Here is a 24,828-nt window from a genome sequence, read left to right as displayed (position 1 = left end):
GATCAGCTTTTATAATCACCAATAAAGGCATAGTTACTGATGCTCGGATTATTACTGATATGGAAAATGTTTCCATTATTTATACTAAGGGTCAACAAACTCTTTCTGGAGAAGGCCAAATAGTAAGAATTGTTAGTTTTGTAGCTCATTTTTATGGCTTGTATCTAGATGTCCCTTCAAAGCCTCATGCAGTCATAGAAGGGTCTTTTCTAAGGTGCCTGGACCTAGTGTGTGTGATGCTGGGATTAGGGGTGTGTGATTACTAAAGTAGTCCACTGATGAGTTTGGCAGAGGTCTGGGTACGAGTAACGGGAAGGCCTACCCTGGGTGTGAGTGGCATCACCCAAACACATTAGCCTGGAAGGGATAAAAGGGAGAGGCAGGTTGTTGCTGCTGCTAAGTCTTCAATATTTTTCTGCTTTGCTGCCTTTTGCCCACCACGAATTGTTTCTCCTCTGCCTGCGATGCCCCTCTGCCATTCTACCCTGCCTTGAAGCCAGCCAACTCCGAACTGAAACTTGTACAAACTGTTAGCTACAATAAGCCTTTCTTCCTTTAACTTTGGGTGTCAGGTATTTTGTCTCAGCCACAAGAAAAGCCACTAAGACACTTGAGCAGTTGGAGTTGCAACTACTCAAGCTTGATGTAGTTCAACAGCCATAGCCAATGCATAAATGAGACCTGTGTCCCAGTAAAGTATTCTTTATGGACACTGAAATTCCAATTTAACATGATTTATACATGAAATGTTCATTAAATTTTTTTCAGTCAGTAAAAGGTGCAGAAACCATCTGTAGGTCAATTTGGTCTGCAGACTAGTTTGCTGTCCCATAGTCTATGCCATTTGTAAGGTTGTTTCTATTCAGGGAAGACCATATTAACATCAACGAGAAGTCTCCTATTAAATTCTGCCTTCAACAAACAGCATGTTGTAGTAGACAATGCTAGTAAAAGCTGTGTATCCATGAACTGTTTATAGGTAGACGGTAGCTTGACTGAAGTTATCACCTAAGCCTGACACAGAAATATTCAGCAGTCTCCAAGACTTGTCATCAGAGAGATAGGAGGCCTTGCGAGAAAAACAGACTTTTCTAACATAGCAACAATTAGAAGTCATTAGCACTTCAAGCTCAACATGGAACCGTGACTAATAAGGTCTAATTAAAACCAAAACAAAACAAAATAAGGAAAGAAAACCGCAAACCCAGACAGCAAATCATGGTTTAAGTGTTTATAATTTTAGTGTGCCTTGCATACACGAATGTATCTATGGTTAATATAAATAATGAGAGCACTTCTCTCCGCAGACATCCTCTGTAAGTGATGATCAGCTAGGTCTTCTATTTCTCTAGGCTCATTGGAGATGGACTAGTGCAGACTTTGTTCCATCTGCTTGGCCCTCCAGGCCAACCACCTCATCGATACCATCCTCCACTAAATGGGAAACAACCCACTAAAAGTGGAATTTTTCTCTCGAAGGAGGCAGAGCCGCAATGTTTAAAGTGCTCTTTGTCACACATGGCAGGGTGTTGGTCTCTGGGAATTGAGGGTGGGTGTGGGTAAGCCAGCATTCCCACGGGGAGACTTACATAATTGATCCGGAAGTGTCTACGGGCCCAGTCATCCTGTTCTTCCTCTGAGATCATCTCCACAGTGATGTCTCCATAAGCTATGGGTTCTTCCGTGAATGGCCAGTAGTGGTCACATTTTACCTGAAGTGAAAATAACGCAAGCCTTTAAAACGAACCAGCAAGGGAGGAATTTAAATTCATTTAGGGAAAGCAAAGGCAATTGCTTCTGAAGAACCATATAGGACTATCATGAGAATGAAAAATCAAACAGTGTGGCAGTTTCTGCTGCACAGTAAACACTTGGTCAGGGGCAGTGGTTGGCAGATGTTGCTGCGAAGTGGGGACAGTCTGATTAGGTACGCACCCTCCTTTTCTCATTACACTGAGTGAGCATGACAATGATCTGAGACTTCTGCTGTAGGACCATCTTCCAAAAGTCATTCCTGGTTTCAGGCAGTGGCCCCTGGGTGGCGATATACTCTTGGGGTGAGTTGTATCCCTGAAAGATAAGTAATAAAGTTATTTAATCAGCTACAGTCAATATCAAATGTTACTCCACCCCAGTGGGGAAAACTGACAATGGACTGACAATAAAACCGGCAAAGGATCACACAAATGTTTTCCTCTTTTGGATCAGAAAGGCCATCAGAGCAATTGACTGTATAGGTCTGTGTGATTTTTTTTGTTTGTTTTGTTTTTTGAGACAGGGTCTCACTGTATAGTTGAGACTGACCTGGAACTGACTATGTAGCCCAGTCTGGTCTCAAACTCACAGTGATCCTCCTGCCTCAGCCTCCTGAGTGCTGAGATTACCGGGGTGCGCCACCACGCCCGGCCAGGTCTGTGTGATTTTAAGCACTGTTTTCTGTGAGCCTATGAAATCATATCCATATCTTTTTATGACAATAACAAGAACAACTACAATATTAGTTTTTTTATTAGCATCTTAATCATCATCTGGAAAGAGAACATTCTAGAGTAATATCATTAAATGTAGCTCTGATAAAGCACAGTCCTAATAAAAAAAAATGGTGCCAGGTACCACAACAGCAACAGAACTTTGCTGTTTTCCGGATGTTATTCTTTTCTTTGTTTCTTTTGTTTTTTTTAATGGAATGTTCTGAATGTCTATAGTTTTGTTCAGATGACTGCAGAACTTGGAAAAGCTGTTGCTTCTATCAATGCATTACATGCTGCTATTATTAGTCTTTTTATATAAATATAAATTTACATACACATATATTTATATAAATATAAATGTATATACACATATATTTATATAAATACAAATATAAATATATATACACATATATTTATATAAATATAAATATATATACACATATATTTATATAAATATAAATATATACATATATTTATATAAATATAAATATATATATACATATATATATGTATATATATAAATTGAATTTTGGGAAACTTTAATGGTGCTGCCAATTTTGCAAAAAGTCATCCCAATTTACTGTGTTGAGTTGGCATTGTATAGAAATGGACAACCATATTGGTCTAGAAATGTTAATATTTTTATTTTTATTTTTTGTTCCATGTATACAGGGTAACACATCGTACTAAATATGTAAGGTCATATCTACGTGGGTTTGATTACAGAAACTAATAAAGTATTCTCTAAATAATGAAAAAAAGAATAAAATAAGACTATAAGAGCAACAAGCAATTTAAATATGTTCAGGGACCATTTTCATCTCCAGAATTAAGGATTATTTTAATGTTACATCATTGCCTTTTCTCTTTTACTTTTCTTTTTAGTTTTATTTTAGGATTCCTATTTTTAATGTTCATACAGAGATTTCCTTAACTGAAATACTGAATAGTTTCTTTGGTGTGAAAAACTATAATAGTACACAGGATCCTAATGAGATAATTAATAATGTGAAATAGGAAGTAAAGGGCTAAAGGTGTAGGGAAAATGGGAAGGGTGGGGGAAAGGTAATAAGGGAGAGGAAAAAAATATGAAAAAATGGAAATAAAGTGTTTGTAAATGGGTAGGGGAGGAGGGGGTGAAGGGAGGGCAGGGACAAGGGGAAAAACTGAGAATCAAGACCTATTATGTAAAGGTACAGAATCCCAATGATGAATGTAACTGTATTGTATACCTAGATTGTACCAATAAACTCAATAAAAAGAAAAAAAAGAACAACTATCTTGATGGGTATTTTAAAACCACAGGTGTTTGGATGGAGGCCTTTGAGTTTAGTTGCTGAAACTGAAATGTACGTGCAAGAAAGATGCTCTCTAGCATAATTATCTACTTCTTTTTCATTATCCAATTGGAAAGAAATTTGAAAACTACTGATTTATGAGGTTTTGCACCCTATGTATTTGGAAACAGAATAGTGGAAACTGTTCTCCGAGTTTGGTATGAAGGGCTCTCTTTTCAAATCTTGGGCACATCCACATAGCTGTAATAGTCATCCACCAGCTGGCCTATGCCCTTCAGTGTTTGGATGCCTGATGTTTTTGCTACTTACAGGAATATAGTTGGCATTGATGTAGTCGGCACCCTCTTCTTCATTCATTGATAGTAGTCTCACTCGGCTAAAGTCATCTGTAAAGAATAAGGAAGGAATATATAAACACAACGAGCATGAAAGAAAAAATGATGTTGACTCTCTCCACCCAGTGTCAAGTCAAATCAGTCAGTGACAGAGCAAGTAGATAATTTATTGTAGTCTGCTATTTTAGGCACTGATCAATCTTAGTTTCTTCTTTCAACAAATCATCAATGTCTCCCAACTACTATTTTCTCTACACTAGCTCTTCTGTTCTCGGAAGAGATATGTTCATGTTTTGGGGAGGTTGCAAAGAATGTTTACTAGAACCGAAATATCTCTAATTTCCATTTCACCTAGGGGCAGGCAGAGAACTAACTACCTTTGGAAGACCTAGAGAGGTGTATGGGCCTTTCAATAAGTATTTATTTATATGAGTTTATTTTAATTTCTAGTGTTGAGGATGGAGCTTAGGGCACTGGGCATGCTAAATGTGCCAAATGGTATTCTACCATTGAACTACACCTGAGCCTTCTCTATTTTCTAATGTGTACATTTAAAGTGTACAATATGATACATGTGTGTGTGTGTGTTTGTGTTTGTGTGTATGAACTATAGACATGAAAGACGAACATATCAATCATCTCACATAATCATCTGTGATTTTTTTTGGTAAAAGTACCTAAAATCTGCTCTCAGATTTTCAATATTCCATGTGATATTATTAAATATAGTCCTCATGGTCTGTATTATCTAGACTTGTTCCTTTTTGCATAAGTATAATTTCCTGCCCTTGACCTATATCTCCCCACCCACTCAACCACTATTCTAGTTTCCGTTTTTTTTTAGTTGCTTTTATGCATTATAGATATAAGTGAAATCATGCAATACTTTTCTGTGTCTCTTCAAGGGTTATCTTTTCTACTGTATCTTTATTTTGCTCTCTGTTAATTTCAGCCTGTTATCTTTATTTTTCTTCTTATTCTTTTCCTTGAGTTCATTCTGTTGTCAATTTCTTTCATTAAATGATTTGATTGTTAATATTTTTTTGGCACTGAGGATTAAATTCAGGGCCCTTGCACTGAGTTACACTTCTAGCTTTTTCTATTATTTATTTTGAGACAAGATCTCTCTAAGATGGCCTTTGAATGGGAAGAGTAGACTCTGAACTTTGTATGTAACATTATTATTGTAATATTACCTAACTTTATCTAGAAGCCATATCAATTAGAAAGTTCCCTTTCCAGAGATTGTCAGCCTACCTCTCTCCATTTTCCCATTCTTAGCCCACTTGGAGTGTGGCAGAGTGGAAAGGTAAATCTAATGGAAATGTATTTTAATTTTCCTGTGATTATATTCCTTTTTTCTTTGTACTCAGGATTGAACACGGGACCTTGTGCTTACGAGGCAGGTGGCAGCATCACAGAGTTAAATCCCTGGTCCTATTCCTTCCTTGAGTTGTGCTCTTTATTACAAACTGCCAAGCAACAACAAAATTTTGCCTTTTCCCATTGCTACTAAAATTCACACACATTATTTCAAGACAGCTCAAATTATCTGATTCCTAATTTGGCAAAGATTTGGCCTCCAAGGGGTCAAATGGTGATTTTTTTCTCTTCAGACACAAGTAAAAGCATAATAATTCTATATTCCTCCATCTGATAGGAATGAATGGCATTAAAACACTACTGAGATCATTGGAAAGGCAGAATGGCTTTGAGAATCAGACTGCTGCTGGGCCTCGATGGACATGGGTAAAACTGATTAATCTGCAGTAACAATCCTTTGGCCTTGAAGCGACACAATTAAAACCAGCACTGTGGAGCATCTTACACGGTAGGATGTTTGTGTAGCGGTTCTTGCTTCGGTTCAGTGGCAGATCCGCGGCAAAGTGTGGGATGTCCAGTCCAATCAACTTTAGCTCCTGCAAACAAGAGAGAATAGATTTGAGATTTCTCTACACTGCGAGATTTGCATGGATTTATTGTTTACACTGAACTTCTTGTCCACACTGGATGATTTCCCACTCCCTCCCTGCAATGGAACCGTAGCACATCTTTGCCGCATACTGCTGCGGTAGCTCTCTTGCAGGGCGGGGAATGCTTCTGCCCTCCATTGTTGTCAACCTGCTTTCCCAGTGGACTTGGGTAGAACTCACGTCCAATCCGAAGCTTTTGATGCACTTGCTCAGCTAATTTTGCCCTCTTGTACTTTTGTTCCTGCTATGAACAGGTCATGCTCACAGAAGCCGCTAGTCCCAGAATGAGAAGATACATGGGGCTGGGCCCCACGAGGTAGAGCTTCCCCAGCCTGTCCTGCATGTGCAGATGTTGCTGCGGGCCTGGGAGATGCTGAGGCTGGCTCTTCCGTAGCAGCTTACAGTAAGAGCTGCTAGCGCAACACACCAGTGCCTTAAACAGCTAGGTGACCATTTGGAGAAGATGCGTGCAAATAACACTCAGGCTGTGGAAAGTTTAGAAACAGAAATACTTGCCAGGTTTGTCGAGGAATAGGGTAACTAGAATGAATGCAACTTCCGTAAATATTTTCTATTCTGCGAGGGAATGTAGACTTTCCTCTGTAGACAATGAGCTTTGGAGAAAGCAGTACAAAGGAGAGTGGGGAATAACCTCCAGGTTAGAAAATACAGGGTCAACTGTCACTAAATATCTGGCAATGAAACCTCAAAAATAAAGATGAATCAGTAGTCTTTAGGCAAACCCTTCAATGAAAGTAGGAATGTCCAAATATTTGCCTACATGTATTTTTATAAATCTCATTACCAAGAAATGCAGTGAGGGCTGGGGATTTAGCTCTGTGGTCCTGCCACCATCCTTGAAAGCACAAGATCCAGAGTTCGATCCCCAGTACAAAAAAAAAATAAATAAATGCAATGATAGGACAATTTTTATGTAAATAGATAATCATCACACTTCATTTCTGGGGGGCATTGTTCACAGTGTGGTCTGTGCGAATGGTGCTCACTAGGATTGTACAATGTACAGCCAATTTAGCAGACAGAGTTACATTTCTGCACCAGTGTTTGAGAACTATAATTAAACAATATATCTAACCATTTAAATGGGATTACCCGTGTAGTACACATCTTTCTGTAGAAATATTAAGTGAGGTAGTAAGAGAAGCCACTTGCTATGAATTTTATTTACACTTATAGAATGTTAATATTGTTCACAAATTTGCTTTACATAATCTCTCCCAAGCGTTAATACTGCAAGCTCTCTAGCTGGAGGAGTACTTCTTCGGGGGAAGAATTCTGGAATCTTTCAAAGGCTTTCGAATGGAATCAGATGACACTGAATGATGCTCTGAGAGACTGTAAAGGTGTTTCTGCTTCATGCCCTTTGGATCTTGAATCAAGTGCTCTCAGAAATTAGGAATCAAGTTCTTGTGTCTCCTGCTGCTTTCAAATAGAAAGTCCTTGCTAACAACTTCATTTGTGCCTAAAAGCCTTGGGTGAGGGGACTGTAGTCACAGGAGATGCACTTACCTCCTGATCATTACCAGCTTCACAAGATCACAAAACCTCAAGCCTTTTGGCTTCAGTTGAAGTCATGCTTAAAGGCCAGTGGTGTCAAGTTTGATCCTCAACTCACAAAATTATATTTTCCCCATATTTCCGACAGAAATCTTATATGCCAAGGCCTTCAAGCAGAAATTGTCGCTCTCATTTTCTATTTCATTTCAAAGGCTTCCCAAAGGCTGACTATATTGTTTTTGTGAGAAACACAATTTACTAATAGCAAACTTTCGCCAAAACAGTATCAATTTTACTTTAGTTCATTTGGGCAGTTATAAATTTATTTAAATGATGCTTCCTTTGCTTAAATTATTTTATAAATGTATCTTCTTAGAAAATGCCTTTATAGATAATTTATCAAACTAATTTTGCTTATTTTGGTGCACATTTTAAATTGTCTGATCTTGAAAAGGTAGCTCAGTTCTCCTCCACATCAGTCTAATTTTTGGTAAATAAGGTGAACAATCACTCCACCACTAACTGGTTTATAGTGACTATCAAATAGAATAGTTAAGCTCAACAAATACCAAAGCAGCAGTCCTGACTGTGAAATGCTTCTGCTATGATTCCTTGCTTGTTTTGCTTTGCCTGGCTCCGCGATTTTTCTCTTTGTCGTTTGTGCCAGCCGAGCAGCAACTGCCCCCGCCTGTTGCCTGCTTTGGGGACAGACCGATAAGCCTCAGGAAAAGGCCTCAGACACAGAAAAACTAGAGGAAACAGATTGAGGCTGGGAGCCGCTGCACATATGGAAGCTGCCTAACTGATAGAACTTTAATTGAACGTTGCCTCCCCGCTGTAAAAATGCCCTGAGTTGATAAGAGAGGCTTAATTGGCTGAACACTATAAATGTAAATTGCCAATGTGGAATTGCAGCAAAGCAGGGGCTGCCTGGATACACAAAATGCTTTGCAGTCTTTGTAATTTAGCCTGTCACTAAGTGGAGAATCAAAGACTAAGTTTCCAGTTCAGTAGCTTCGCAGTTATTTTCTTTCCAACCATATGGAAATACCAGAGGCTTAAATCTTTGTAAAGACAAAGTATGGGAGTGATGGCCTGAAACCAACACAAATCATTTTTGAATTTTCTTTTGCCAGTTTTGTTTCTAATATAATCTATCATCTTCATTTTTCTCCAGACTATATAGTCATCTATATGGGTTGGGTGTCAATCCCCTAGATGACATTTATATTTTGAGCCCCAGAATCTGTGAATGTGACCCTTTCTGAGGCGTCCTTGCAGATTAAGTCCTTAAGGATGTGTTATGGCTGTGTCGAGATGTTCCCCCCAAGCTAATGCAGTCTTTTTCAGAAGTGGCTGAATCTGGGCTGTGCGATGCTGGTATTAAGGGCCCGTGATTACTAAATTACTATACATGAGTGATTGGTTTAGTATGGCCCTAATCCCAGTAGTCTGGATGACATAAAAGGGGCAGAAAGATGCTGTTGAGGTCCCCTTGTTGCTTTTGCTACTTAGTTGTGTGCACCATGTTGTTTCTTCTCTGTGATGCCTGTCTGCCATCCCTGCCTTGGAGCCAGCTAAGGGACTGAAACCTCCACAAAAGGTGAGCTCAATAAACCTTTCCCCCTTCAACTTTGGATGTCGGGTATTTTGTCTTAGCAACGAGAGAAATGTAACTGACAGAGGATCGTAAGGTGAGATCGTGCTGGTGAAGAGGAGACAGCCATGTACACACCACGGCAGAGACCAAAGTGGTGCAGCCACCAGCCAAGGAGCCCTGGAAGCCACAAGAAGCTGAGAGAGGCCAAGAAACAGTTCTCCTCTAGAGCCTTCAAAGGAGCGTGGCCTGCTGACACACTGAGTTCGGACTCCTGGCATGGACAATGGTAAGAATAAATTTGTTGTTTTAAGCTGACGAGTTGGGGTGAGTCACTACAGGAGCTCTATGAATGAATACAGTCTCCCAGGCCCAGTGGCTATGTTGTATTGGTTGTGACTGAAGCACCGAAGTCTGGAAAAGCAAAGAACTACCATATGCATCGGTTAGTCTGCATGGGTTGCCACAACTGAATACCAGCAAGTGTGGCTTAAATTGCAGATTTTCAGTTCTCATAGCCCTGGATGCTGAGAAGGCCAAGTTTAAGATGCCAGAAAAGTAGATATCAATCCGAGGCTTCCCTTGCTTTCTGGGTAGTCACTCTCTGTCTTTCTGTATCTGTGTGTAACTCTTGTGTCTTCCCACTTGGGGGGAGAGAGGGAGAGGGAAGAGGAGCAGGGAGAGCTCACAAGGGATTCTTATTGTAAGGGCACTAATTCCACTATGAGGGCCCCCCCATGATCTCTTTTAACCCTAATTACTTCCACCTATAGGGGTAATATTCAAATGAGTATCACACTGGGTTTAGGCCTTACGCACATACATTTTGGGAGAACACAAATCACACATAATCTGTACTAGTGTCATCTGAGAAAAGCACAAACTGTATTCTGGTCTTGGAGATTGCAGTAATGTCAACAGGTGAGAATACTTGGTGTTTGCTTGGGGCTAGGTTGGACATTACAGTCGGATAAGCCACATTACTAGGCTGCTTGTGATCAGGGGCAGAGAACTGAGGGGAAATGCCCAATCCATAGCATTTAAGAAGTCCAAGGAAATTGTACAGTGCGTGACTGTCTTCAGAAAAATGCAAAAGGAGAAGAAAAAGGACTTAGAACAAGCTACCTAGTGAGGTACTGTATTAAGTCACCTGATATGCTTTATAACAATATACCACAAACTTCTTGGCTTAAAACAAGGACTATTTATTATCTAGCAGTTCTGGAGCCCAGAAGTCTGAAATTAAGAGGCTGGCAGGATCGCATGCCTTCTGATTATTTTAGTGGAAATCCTTGCTTACATGGCATTCTGTGTATGTGTGTGTGTTCACATGGCATTTTAAAAAATAAAGACACCAGTCATACTGGGTTAAGAGCCCACTCTATTCCATTATGATCTCATCTTAACTAATTCCATCTGTAACAATCCTATTTTCCAATAAGGTTAGATTCTGAAGTGCCAGAAGATGGGGCGTCTATGTAGCTTTGGTAACAGGGACACAACTCAAACTAAAACACGTGCCTAAAGAAGAGGAAGGTGTAGTAATGACAGGAATCTGGGGTAGAAGATGCGAGACTGGAGGAGAAGGAAATGAACCTTAGAAAAGTCTAGCAATCGCTAGCAAGCCCCTGAGCTTCGGGATTTAGGGGTGGCAGTCCAATCAAGGGACACATTACTAGTACAAGTCCAGAGACCAACATCTGGGAAAGGAAGAAGGAATGAGAGGAGAGAAAAGCTCAGGTCTGGGGGTAAAGACCTCCTTATATGAGAACTACTGGACGAGCTTCGAGGTTTTTCCGACAATGACTGCACCTAAGTCTCCAGTGAATTGGACTGAAGAAAATACAGCTGCAAATGCCATCAAAAGAACAAAGCTGTCCCTTGTGAATTGCATGGCAATTTCTGTTGTTTTATTTTGAACTTTGACATTTATTTTACTGAGATTTCCCAATAAAAATGGCTCAGACCTTTGCTATCACGCTAGTCATTCAGATCCCAGAAATTACCAGCAGAACAAGCCACATGTGGTAAGTCTTGTGGCACTCACACTTCAAGTTCTAAAGTCTGCTTCTCTCAAGACCTTCTCATATGAGATGTCAGAAATGAGGAGCTGATTGATTTTAATCCCTGGGTCCCAAACCTCCTTAAGATGTGTATTTTTGTCAGAAGGATAATCAATCTTTCCAGCAGATCCAAAATGAGATGCAGAGTGAAAAGGGAATTTATTCAGTGCACACAAATTAGCAACCCATATAGCTTCATGTATGACTTATAGCTGTATTGATAATATATGTAAATACAGTTTCAATTTGCATAATGCTTATAAATGATGCAATTTCTCAATGTAAGTGTGATCTTTCAATGTCAGTATCAAAAGGAATGCGTGTGGTAAATATTCATGTAAGCAGGACAAATATCCACACAGCTATTGGATTTCACCAGGCTCAGTGGCTTCAGCCAGCTCGGTACCCTCTTGGGTTCACATTAGAGCTGGAAGCATTTTGATCCCCTTAAGCCTCAATATCTATCAACATATGAAGACTTCCTAGTGAACGGTGTGGTATTCACCCAGAAATCAAGCACAATGCTCCTTTCAAGGTAGGTGAGAAATTCTGCCACTGAACCTGAGGATGTGGCAGGTGAGAGGCGGCAAGCGAAAAAGGCAGTGATACCCGCGGGTCACGGCTTGAGCAAATACTGGTCTAAAATGGTCTACACCCGTGGCTTAAAAGATGCCCAGGTATAGATACAGAGTTGTAGTCTTTACCCTGGAACATGCATGTAATATAAGAACTTGGCACAAAATCAATCACGGATATGACCAATAATGGTCTAAGAAGAAAGCTTCATGAAAACATCTTCATAATAAATAAAAATCCTAAATGCTTCTTTAAGCTGTGGAATGATGGTTAATTTCACGTGCCATCTTGGCCAGGCGACAGTGCTCAGGTGCTTGCTGTCAGACACCAGTCCGGAAATCACTCTTTTCAAAAGCCATTGAACTTTTGATCAGTAAAGTTCGAGCAGAGTACATTACCCTCCATAAAGTGAATGCAAGAGAAGAAAGGACAGATACCCCATGGAGGATGGATTCTGCCTCCCTCTGGCCTTCAGATTCAAGACTGCCATTGCTCTTCCCTGGGTCTCTAGCCTGACTCACAGATTTCAGACTTGCCCATTTCCACCCTCATTTGAACCATAAAACAATTCCCCTGTCTGTATATCTGTATCTATCTTTGTATTATTAATTATAATATTTGCAGATCCTTTTGGTTTCTCTGAAGAACTCTGATCAATACATGAGTTATATAAAGCTTGGTTGAATCTGTCCCACACTTAATCCAACATTTCTCAGTGGAACCCTTTTGGCCCACGACAACTGTTCATTGCATATGCATTGAAGAACATCCTGGGCCTTCCATTAAATACTATTATTACCCTCCTGCTCAGCTATCCTAACGCTGAAAATCCATACCACACAAAACTCCCTCTTCGGGACTATCTGGTATGTGCTCAGTTGAGAACCATTGAGATAGTTTAAAAAAACCATTTTACATTTAAAGAAATGGGTTTTGAGAAAGTGTGATTTTTTTCCCTATATTAATTAGTGGCAAATGATAATGAGACCAAAATTTTAGACTCCTACTTGAGTTCATTTCCTACCTTTATTATAAATCCTACGAATAAAACTAAATAGGTTAATTTATGTCTTGATTGTATAAGTCTTCAGCTTATAATAAAATGAACACTGAGCACATAACATTTATAATGCTGCTTTTGATGATTTCAGGGTAAAGTTTACATGGAAATCATTTGCTTGATTCTCCCTATGGCCTCTCTTTGCTGGAACATAATGCTCTCCCCTTCTTTGATTTGGTGAATTTAGCCACATTAGCTCTTCTAGTAACAGCTCATGTGACTCTGCCCTCCCTGGTTACAGCTGGTTTGAGCGGGTGCCATGGACTGGGATGGTTCATCCGAACTCCCCCTGACAATTTTCAAACTGTGAGTGACAGAACCAATAGCTCTCTCTGCAAACCGTGAAACAAGGAAGTGATGCTCAGGGGCTGTTGGTGGCCCCATTTTCTACTATGGAAAAGAAGTTGGCTTGCAGTGAATGTGAAGATGGAGAGAAGAGTGGGAATAAGAAATAAAAATCAGGGGCCCCTGGGGTGGATGGGGCCCAGGTTCCAGTACCTCAGTCCTTGCCATCCTGTGGCTTAGCTACTAAACCCTCCTTTGGCTCTATACGAAAAATGGCTATTCTTTGACTAGATCTCCTTTTCCTTTGTTCTAAACTAGTTTGAATCATGTGTCTGTTGCAACCAAAACAATTTCTTTTTTGTTTTTACCAGAAAACGACATTGAAAGTTTAAAACAATGAAGCAATTCAGGAACACAGTAACAGTTACATTTCGGTTTGAGGGCAGCAAGTGTGAGTTCCCAGCGGAGGTAATGATCCTAGCTGGGCCACGAGTGGCGTATCATCTCAAAGAATTAAGAAAATGTGGCTTTAATTCGATTGGAAGAGCAGTTACACCACCATTTTCATCCCCATTATCAGAATCATCTAATTGTTCATTGTAGAATTTTGGTTGTGTGTGTGTGTGTGTGTGTGTGTGTGTGTGTGTGTGTGTGTGTTGAACACAGGCTTGTTCTACATCCCTATTCCTTTTGAATTTTTGAGACAGGATCTGCTAAGTTGACCAGGCTAACCTCAAACTTGTGTTCCTTCTGCCTTAGCTTCCCAAGTCGCTAGGATTACAGACTGTGCCACCAGGTCCAGCTGTTGCTTTCTTATAAAAATATTCTTTTTTTGCTGATAGACTTTTTAAAAAAAGAATGCCAACTTCACTCTAGATCTCATTCGAATTGAATTTCTCTCTCTGAGAAATAACATCTGGTGTAGATCAACAATTTCTTACGTACCTGCAGGCAGTGGATAACTGAGCAGGCTGTGTGTGGAATTTCTCACTGCGTGCATGGTAATTTGGGGGCTTTGTATTTGATAAGATCTAAGATTCTTCACATGCTCAAATTCCCGGTAAGAATGCCCACACCGGGACTGTTGTTGCTTTTTTGTAGTCTGAAGCTATATTTGGCTGATTAGGGGAAAGAACAAGTGAATAAAATGAACTATGCAAAAAAAAAAAAAAAAAAAGGAGCAAAAGCAGATGCTACAATTTTTAAAAGTTCACACTTTAAAAAAAGGAAGTACAGAATTTAGAAAAATCACTTTTCCTTTTTCCTTGTACTGAATCACGGACCAGTTGTCCCACACGGTGGGCATCTGAAGAACGTGAGACTGTTACGGGCTGGGGCTGCGGTCAGCAGTGAGCACTGATTGTGCCCGTCACACTTCCTCGCTGACACAAAGCAGCGTATAGGTGTGGCCTCGAGTCCGTCCGTGTCAACTTCACTGGGTGCAGAAACGCCGAGCGTTAGCAAAGCAGGCTCCTGGGTGTGTCTGGGTGGGCTGTGTCAGGGTGTTAAGTGCCCTTCCCCTCCGGTACTGTTACCCTGCTTCCTGGCTGTCCTGAAGAGAACAGCTTTGTTCCCCACACCCGTGGGCCATGTTGTTTCCGCTTTGCAGGCAGCCGGCCGTGGACCGAAACTATGAGCAGATTAAACTGCTCCTCCTTTACGTTGTGAGTGTGGTGTATTCTGTCCAGCAATGAGAAAGCTGACTAAAATAAGATGCTTTGAGGAGGAAAAAAATAGAGGTATTGGCTTTTTTATTCTTTTTCTACACAAATCATGCATCTCTTTCTCTCCATTTTTTTTTTTTTTCCAAGCAAAGAAAATAAAACGGTACAAAGAAGTATTAGGAAGCATGCCAGGAACCTACAGGTCTGAAAGTTCAACCCCAGGTGGTTACATCCCCAGGAGACAAAGGGAGGGAGTTTCAGCTCCCCTCCACCCCTCCTATGGCCTAAGTCACCCAAAAGACATACTGAAAATTTCCTGAAAGGGAAATTGTCCTCAGGCCTCAGTTTGCTTTTTTGTTCTTATACTTGATTTCCCTAGTTTTCAGTGATGGCTTCTCCTACAGCTAGGGCTGCTCCCCTCAATACCTGCATCTCTTCTTTTTTTTTCCTTTCATTTTTGCCTTCCAAGATCTGACCATGTATCCAAGGGCATGTGACCCTTGTCTTGAGCAGTGAAAGTAACCGGACCCAGTCCAACCACCAACCTCATCTATTATAGAACCACAAGTCAGACAGTGTTCTGGAAAGACCCCAGCACACCCTTGACCATTCCATGTCCTACTCATTATAGAAGGTAGAAAATGCTGTACCCGACTCACCTCAAATTGAAGAGAAAATTTATAGTCAGAGTCTTTGGCCATGTCCTTGATGTAGGAATCAAAGTCATCCAGCTGAACCGGGCTTTGCCAAACACAAAGAAATGTAGGTTTTAAAAATCCTATTGATGAGTATTATATACTATTTCTCAAATATGAACACTGTCCTTGAGGAAAATGGAAGTTTTGCTTCTCAAAGGTTAACACTCAATTTTGTTTTGTTTTTGGTTAAAGTTACCAGTTTTTTATATATTGTGATTAAAAAGAGGAGCATATATACAAAACTTCCAGAAGACAGTAGAAATTTCTAGAATTATGCTTGACTTTTATTATGGCAATAAAATATTACATATGCTAATATATTAATCTATAGATGTAGATCTATGTGTGTGTGGTTTTAAAAAAAACTTTGCCATATGGGCAAAATAAAGGATTACATTTCAAAGGCCTGTTTGAATTAGGTTTCATAATTTTTTGTTTACAATGTGATTCTGGAGAATTACCCAACACTTCAGAGATTCATCATTGTCATTAATAAGATACTATAGTCCTACCTACCTCACAAGGCTGAAATATTGTTTATAAAGAACCTCATGATTTTAAACAGATTTTCAAGTCCCAGGAATTGTAGTGCTGGCCACAGTAACCCACATTGCAGGCCTTGTCTAGAAATCTCCCTGGGTTTGTGTGAGCTATACTTGAGGGCTTCCAGAGTTATAAAAATATTGAAATAGCTCAGAGGAATAACCAGCAATTCCTACATCTGTAGCAGAATTTCCCACCTCTGTCATGTTTTGTGTGTGTGTGTGTGAATAAGTCTTAAATTGTACATTCTGTAGTTTTCTGTGGCTGCTTATCTCTTCTGGGACCTGCTTCTTCCAATTTTCCATATTCTGTCAGCTAACTGAGGCCTTTCCACCTTGGTAGGGTCCACGCAGTTGAATTTTCCCTTAAATTTGTGACATGCTACTCAACTCACATCATCTATCTGTGGCTTCTTAGTAAATACACAGTATTTAATAGATATTTGCTTAAAGTGGTAGCTTAGCTTCTGATAGATTAATTTATATTAAGGTTTTAGTAGATCTCTCTCTCTCTCTCTCTCTCTCTCTCTCTCTCCTTCCCTCCCTCCTTCTTTTTTTCTTGGTGGTGGAAATTGAATGCAGGTCCTACTTCAGACTTGTTAATCTTTCAAAGCAATGGTTAAAAGCGAGGCTCCTAACCTAGAATGATCTCCGTCAGTAATGAACTGCACTCTCTGGTGATGCTGTTGAGCACGGGGGGCACTGACCTTAAAGTTGGATTTAACATTCTCAGTTTCCATCTTGTTACCAGGAAAACGAGAGCATGGACAGGAAGGACCGATCAGGAAAAATACTTCTGGGTCAGTAGAAGCAAAAATCAAGACTCAGAGGGGAAAGGAAGACAGAAGGACCAGAGAGGATGAGTGAGTTCATGGGGACACAGGGAGAAGAAGAGAGAAAGAAAGCTAGAGAGAGAGTGGGCAGCGGGGAAAGAGGGGAAGAGAAAGAGGAGGGATGGGATGAAAATCAGAGGAGATAACAAAGGGGAGCTATGGACTTAGGGATGGTGGGGTGTTTGGAAAAGGAAAGAAATCAAATGGGAAAAAGAGGGGAGGCCTAAAAGAAACAGCTTCTGGAGCTGAGAGAGGACTAGGCAGAAAATGAGAAAAAGAGAAAGCTACTGGTTTAGTGGTTTGGGGCCAGCGGGCAGGACCTGTCACCCCTCAGCTGTACAAACCTTTGTCCATGTCTGCCTTCTCCATGTCTCTGCCTGGGTCTTGGGAGAGAGAACTCATGAGTTAATCACCCTTTTTTATTTTGGTCTCCAGACCCTGTCCTCTGGGTGCTCTATTTTATGCCTCTCTCTTGACAACCTAACCAATAGTCTTTGGGTGACAAAGTATTTCTGTTTCTGTGTGATAGGTGCAGTACCCTTGCTCTTCAGAGGCTGGGCTTGTCTCTCCTATCCCAGCTGGTCGGTGCCAATGCAATGCATACTGATGTGAAACAGGCTTAGGAAAAACTGCCTCAACTCTATGTGCCATAAAATTATAAGCCCCTCAGGGCTAAATAAAGATATTTTTACATGAAGTTTCTTTTGGGTTATATCACAGATTACTCCATGTTTTCTTTTCCATTTGCATGGATGTCATACGCTTGGCTGAAGCCCCTAAGTCCCTCCTTGCACTAATGTACAAATGTTCTATCCTAATCATGTATCAAGAATGAACTCTATTTTAAGAAATTGCTCTCTTTATAGGTAATGGTTTAACTAACAAAAGGCCTGGAGCTGATCATCTAACAGGCTTTTGAATCAGGTGAAGGCTTATTCTGATGACTTAACAATTCAGTAGATAAGACCACAGACTAGCCAGAGTAACAATCTTCCCTATTTATTATACAGGTTTTCTGGGATCTATTATAATGTCAAATAGAGTAAAAGCCATTCTTTGAAATAAACAGGGCTTGAAAATACAAAATGGTGAAGGTTTTTGTATCCTTTTGATATATCTAACCAGTAGGTTTTTCTTTTTTTTTTTTTTTTTTTTTGGCACTGGGGATCAAACTCAGGGCCTTGTGCTTGCGAGGCAGGTGCGGTGCCACTGAGCTAAATCTCCAGCCCCTCTAAGCAGTAGATTTTTAAGTGCATAAATCCATCCTTCCTCTTGAAAGACTTGTATTATGTCTAACAATGCATTTTTTCGTAGATTTCATAAGGCGAGAATTGTCCTTATTCTTGACATGGCTTCTATGGTAAAATTCTTCCTTGTTCCCCCCATTCATGTGTGTAAACACACCAAAATACTCTAAGCCTGGCTTTCACAAAACACACTTACCTCTTCCATAAGCACCCTTTTTATTTGAAGACAAACAGCCTTTTTAATTTGGAAACTTAAGATTCTTATGACAAAAATCTTCTAAAATGAAACATCAAGAGAAACTTACTTAGTCAGTTTCCTCTTCTTTAAACCATTTTTACTCCTGATAAACAAAAAACAATAAATTTATCTGGGTGAAAGAATTGATTAATAATAATGATTAAAATTGAAGAGCCTTAAATACACCAGGTACTTCAATTTTATTTAATTTTTATTAAATGTACCTCAGCTTATCCCTCCGCTGGGTATCTTTCCAGAAGAACTAAAAGAATCATACCACAGTGATACATGCACACCCATGTTTATAGCGGCACAGTTCGTAATAGCTAAAACTTGGAAACAACTCATTTGCCCATCAGTTGGAAACTGGATAAAGAAGATGTGGTTTCTCTATAAAGAAGATGTGGTTTTATTCAGCCATAAAGAATGAGAAGCTAGGAACATTTATAGCTAACTGGATGCACATTGAGGCTATACTCTTAAGTGAAATAAATAGGACACACTTGAGTAAAAACTGAATAATTTCTCTGGTGTGAAAAACTAAAAGTGTAAATAAGGTTCAAAGGGTATAACTGATAATGTGAAATAGGAAGAAAGGGGCTAAAGGAGAAGGGGAAGCGGGAGGGGAAAGGAAATAAGGGCAAAGAAAAAAATGTGAAAAATGAAAAAGTGGAAACACAGTCTTTGTAAATAGGGAAGGGTGAAGGGGGTGAAGGGAGGGCAGGGGGATGGGGAGAAAACAAAAACCAAGACGTATCATGTAAAGGTACAAGATAAATGTAACTGTATTGTTTGCTTTAAATGTACCAGTAAACTTAATGGAAAAAAAAAAAAAGAAAAAGGTTTGTTAAATTACTTTTCCTTTGATGAGAAGATAATGATCATGATTTTAGATTCATATTTAAAAACTCTATTAGGTTGCAGGAATATGCCCTTCTTTTATATTTCATTTTTGCAAAGAAATATTAGCTACATAAATATAATTTTAAGTTCCTAGTGATAAAGTTGCTAAAGTGTTTTGTGAATATATAGAAGCTTCTGTTGCCTGCTTACTCAGGTTCTGTAGGCAAGAAGGAAGAATCAGGAAATAAAAAGGAGAACTTGGTTGCATAATACTGGTTTCTGTTTAAATTTTTTCTTCATGCTTATATTCCTTAACCAAAGGCTAAAATGACCTTTTCTGACATTGTCATAAGGAATATGGATTTGTGTTCGCAGCATGCGTGACTCACATAATCCTCCCACAGTATTGTTCTTATTCTTTTGAACTAGGTTTTAAACTATTCGGAGAGTTGGATTTATCACATGCTTCTTCTTAACTCATTAATCGTCTATAAATTTAAACCTGCGAAATGCTGATGCATGCTTTGGTTCATTACATTTGCTTAGTGGGATTTTGGCTAAGTGATTTCAAGCCACGGACAAGAGAACTAATCTAAATTACCTAATGGTAAGGTGCATCTATTGAGCCATTTTGTTATTGTACTTTACTGTCTTATAAGAATGAGAAGTATTAAAATATAGTAAATGACAGTAAACATCTTGTTATATGTAGTTTTCAAAGATCTTTAAGTACTTTTCATGGAAGCAGGGGAGATTTTCAAAGCATAAATGTCCATATTAAATAATCAATTGTGATATAAATACCCCATGTATCAAAATATTTACTTGTACTTTAAATTGTGAATGTTTCAATGTCTGTACATCCTGAAAGCCTTTCACTGCCTGAAGCACTGCTTTCTGTCTGCTTTCATAGTTTCAATTGTGATATAAATACCCCATGTATCAAAATATTTACTTGTACTTTAAATTGTGAATGTTTGTGTACATCCTGAAAGCCTTTCACTGCCTGAAGCACTGCTTTCTGTCTGCTTTCATAGCGGTTTGCAAGGGGAACATTCTTCATGTTATATGACCCTTATACGATTGTTAGGTGGGGTGTGTAGGCACCCATTGGAACACTACTATCCCCGAGCAGGTCTGAGCATGGCCAGTGGCACACACAGCAGGTGGTTAATAAATACTTATTGAATTGAACTGACGCAAAGCATCTTTGCAGTGTTAACCTCACAATTGCACTTACTGCTTCAATTAAGAATTTGATGCTAGATGGGCTAGTGAGGTCCTGATTGGGTAAATGAGACTGATGAAGGAGAGGAAGTCATTGATGTCAGAAAAGGTAAGAAAACATTCACAGAGATAGTGTTTCTAGATTTCATTTCTTCCTACTCATAAGTAAAGACAGTGTGTTCAATAGTTCTTTTCATTCTTTTTTTCCTCTCTCATTCTTTTTGTCTTCCTTACTTAGAAGTCAGACTGGAACACCAGCTTTAACTCTGCCTCTTTCAAAAATCCACTATAATCTTGGACAGCACTGTAGGCATGCAGGAACCTAAGGAAATATCTATTGATCTTTTTTAGGAATTCCACATTTACTTTGTGTAGTAATAGCCAATTACTTTAGCTCTTTATGAAAGCAGAAGGTCAGGACAGAGGGCTAACTGCTCTAGTAAAGTCAGGAGGCTGCCAATATATCCTGAGACTGGTGGGAACAAAAAAATGTTTTCTTATTCAAGTAGACATTCAGGGAAACTAGGAGGAAACAGATGTATGCAAGAAAGCGGCATTGAATAAATTCAGTGCTGAAATATTAAGCTGCTACTATTCAACAGCTGTGTAGAAACCGGATTCATGGAGGAGAGACAGTTTTTTTTTCTTGAAACCTCATTCATTATCGAGTGGACTTTCAGTATCATGTAGCAATTTACCCCCTATTTTGCATGGCATAGAGTCACAATTTCCTGAATTATGTACAACTTTCATTGTTGCATTTAGAGTTTACTGATTCAGAAGTGTTTCTGTATATAAAGGTTATGGAATTATGACAGGGTTGAATTATGAGATTCCATAGCAATATAAATAGAACTTTCCTACATGTTCAATTGCTATGCTGATTGCAAAGCAAAAACAAGGGGGGAAATTCACTTGAAATGTGTGAGTTAAGACTTCACTAATATACTAATAATGTGTAAAGAGCTAGCTCTGTGTGTGTGTGTGTGTGTGCATATAGTGAAAAATTTGGGCAATATGTAGGGTACCATTTTTTTCACAGTAAATTATTTTTGAAATACCCAATTAACAATATCCCTCAGATGTCCAGTGTATACATGCATACAGAATCATGCACTTCTTCAATTTTTTCTTTTCCCCTATATTAGGTCAGGTCCCAAATCCCAGTGACTTCAAGAATTTAAGGTGCTTTCTTTATGAAACTTTTATGGTTATGACAGCCTGGAGGAGCAGCCACACTGGAGTTCATTCCAAAGAAGAATATGAGGCAGAGACAGGGAATTTATAATGGTTTAAACACAACAGAACAAAACCCCCAAAGTTCCCAATTTCATAAGTGCAACTTTTATGTGAGCCATTATAAAATCTACAAAAGCTCTTTAGGGTAGTATCATCCTCCAAATACAATTGCGATGACCACGAGCTGGCCTCTGGAAGCTAAAGGCAGCTTGTGCTTAGCATGTCAACTATTCTGGGGTTAGAAAAGGCAGATGGATACTTAAGCACAGTACGAGGCAGGCAGTACTAGCAAAAACACGCAAACATCGGCACCTAGCCTAGACAGGGCTAGTTCTAATTAGGTGATTTTTTTCAGTGGGAAACATGCTCTAAGATCATAATCTCCGACAAACAGAATCCCAAGACTATCTTAATTAGGCACAGATTCTGCCACCATCCTGGGCAAAGATATGAGTAACATGATCTAAGAGAGTATCTCTGGATTTCCACACCAACACCTACAGGCACAACAAAGTCGTAGAAAGTCAGTTTGAACACATCTGTCCAAGAAATTCATGGTTTCTAGAGGAACTTAGGCGATGTGTTCGGAAGTGTGGGGGTGCATAGCTTTGTAAGTTGTGGCCATAGTGCACAGGATAAAGTACAAAGACAACCGTCTCTGGAGGAAGGGTTCATAAAGACTACGAGCAAATGAAAGCAAAGGAAAATGGCGGCAAGCCATGGGAGAAGCGAACAGTAAGGAACTGAAGCGATTACAAGAAGGCTGAGCTGTACTGGATGGGCAGGAGCACGAAGTTTTCTTTTATATCCGATGTAGCACAAACTTAGGGCTGAGAACATAGTTTACATCCTGCATATTTTCACTGGTTGATATATGCAAACTTTTCTGAAAGTGACAGGAAGCACGGGGCTCTATGTTTCGCCTTCTTTTTTCACCTGGAGATAGACATTTACAGTCTCAAAATGATTCTTCCAGAAACTGCTGAAGGTTTTTTTTCCTTGCCTATGTTGGGTCTTGTTGTATTTGATAAGTACTGTAAATGGCAGCCCTTGAAGGGCTTGCTGAAATTTGAAGATGTGCTCATCACAGGACCTTAAGAAAGACAGGACACACACACACACACACACACACACACACACACACACACTCACAGGTCAACTTGACAAAAATTTAAAAATGAACTGTGGAAAATGAGAAAGTCTGAGAGAATTAATAAGGGAAATTGAGATTATAATGAAGCTTTACCCCAAACACTGTAAAAATAACAGTGAGTGTAAACTGATCCTTCAGTATACCCCCCTGACTTTATGACATACATCTGCCTTTTCTCAAAATCTTTAAAAGAAAGTACAAATTCTGGTATTAATAATCTATTTTGAGGAAGTCTTTAAAAAATGTATTTATTCCACGGCAACTTGCAACCCTACATTCTGCCACCTGTATTTATTCTGTCTTTAGAGAACTGGGAGAACATTTGAATAATGGTCTTTTTGATGGATTATCTCTCCAGATTGCTGCCCTTTCCTTCCTCCCTCTTGTGGTTCAGTTTTTCCACTTCATGAGATATTTGTACTGCTTTCTTCTGAGTTCTTCTTGAGCTGCCCACATTTCTGGATCTCACTGTACACAATTTAGTACCTACACACCATGTATTTGTGCTTGTATTTAAGATTAATGACTTTGTCAGTCTCCTGAAAAACCATTATCATTTCTCTTCTGGCTTAGGAAAAGAAATCATCCATCTAGATTTTGTAGCCTCAGAAAACCCAAAAAGAATACATTTCAAGATTTGAATAAAAGGATTTAGAAGTCAAGAATATAACAAAGATCTGGATTTGGAACTTGAACTTCTTATATGGTAGAACATGATATTAACATAATTTCTCTCCTTAAGCTTCTATTTTCACATCTCTACAATGGGATTGTAATACTCTAGGATTGTGAGGGATAATTAAGACAATTATGCAAAGAGGCATGCACATAGCTATTCAATATATAGTGAGTCAACATTATAAAAATGAAGAGGCCCCAAAATACAGAATATTTACCCTAGTTCTTCTACCTTACTTTTTGGAAATATGGAGCTCTCTCATGGATGAAGATGGGAAGGAAATGGAAAGTGTCATTCACAAACATGAGAGGTCAATAAATTGACTTGATGAAAAACAAATGACTAGTAATAAATAAAAGAAAAACTTGCCAAAAATGCCATAAGAAGAAAATTTAAGTGGAAAATCTCTATAGGCATTGTGATACCAGAAATTGTTTCACTGCATTTCAATACATTATTAATAATTTCAGAGGCTGCCAAATGCATAGAATAATTAAAAAGAAAATTCTCCTTTTTGTTTACTTTTTAAAAGATAACTTTTAGAGATTACATGTTAGGTAAACAGTAAAAAAAAAATCACTTACCAAGGATTAATATAAAATGCCAAAAGGTAATCAGTCCAAAGACATGAAGGTAACAGGGTTAAGAAAGCAAATATACTCCTACGCCTGTGAGCATTAATAGATAACAGATGTAAGGATGAAAAAGTGCAAGAGTTAGTAATATAAACTGTGAACAGAGATCAGTAAATTATCTACTGGGATCAATTAATATGACAAGTGCCTTAATTAACAATTAAATATTACTCCATCCTGTGAGATTTGAAAGTGAGCTCTTAAGTGCTACAATATTGACAAAATCAGTTCTTATTCACATAAGACCTTATTATAATCAGATATATTTCTTTCAACTTATTTTGTGTCAGTTCGTCTGCCATTAGGTGATTGCATTTTACATTTAGCGAAACGAGGCTCTCAAGTGCCTCATTATTTATCTAGGTCTTATTCTCCGATATCACCCTTCCAGTGCTTCAAACCTATTTTAAGAAACCTCTATGATGTCATTTCATAGCTGAACAGGAGATTGCGTGAGGAGAGATAAATGGTCAGGCTCCTTACATTGATTCTCATAACAGCTAAACTTTTGGGAAACATTATATAAAGCTGGACTACTATATGTGACTTTCTGTATCGTGTTCTTTTTAAATTGTTTTCTAATTTCTAAGAATATTCCTAAATTCAGAGGTATAATATATATGATACTTGGGCATTATTCATTTAAAATAAGCA

General features: G+C 39.0%; 1 protein-coding gene across 1 annotated transcript in view; it reads right to left on the bottom strand.

Moving 5' to 3' along the window:
• Positions 1–24,828, bottom strand: part of Ptpro (protein tyrosine phosphatase receptor type O) — a 103,173-nt gene that overhangs the window by 16,320 nt on the left and 62,025 nt on the right. Inside the window, exons 17-23 of the mRNA XM_010638440.3 lie at positions 24,124–24,207; positions 18,466–18,501; positions 15,500–15,581; positions 5,933–6,023; positions 4,079–4,155; positions 1,936–2,070; positions 1,590–1,712 (exon numbers count right to left, since the gene is read on the bottom strand). Coding sequence (XP_010636742.1) covers positions 1,590–1,712; positions 1,936–2,070; positions 4,079–4,155; positions 5,933–6,023; positions 15,500–15,581; positions 18,466–18,501; positions 24,124–24,207 — 628 coding nt within the window. The remainder of the gene's footprint in view (positions 1–1,589; positions 1,713–1,935; positions 2,071–4,078; positions 4,156–5,932; positions 6,024–15,499; positions 15,582–18,465; positions 18,502–24,123; positions 24,208–24,828) is intronic.

Source organism: Fukomys damarensis, unplaced genomic scaffold (genome assembly GCF_012274545.1).
Source record: "Fukomys damarensis isolate Sample0158 unplaced genomic scaffold, DMR_v1.0_HiC HiC_scaffold_19, whole genome shotgun sequence".
Classification (NCBI taxonomy): Eukaryota; Metazoa; Chordata; class Mammalia; order Rodentia; family Bathyergidae; genus Fukomys; species Fukomys damarensis.
Note: the sequence above shows the minus strand (reverse complement) of the source record. Positions and strands in the feature narration are given on the sequence as shown.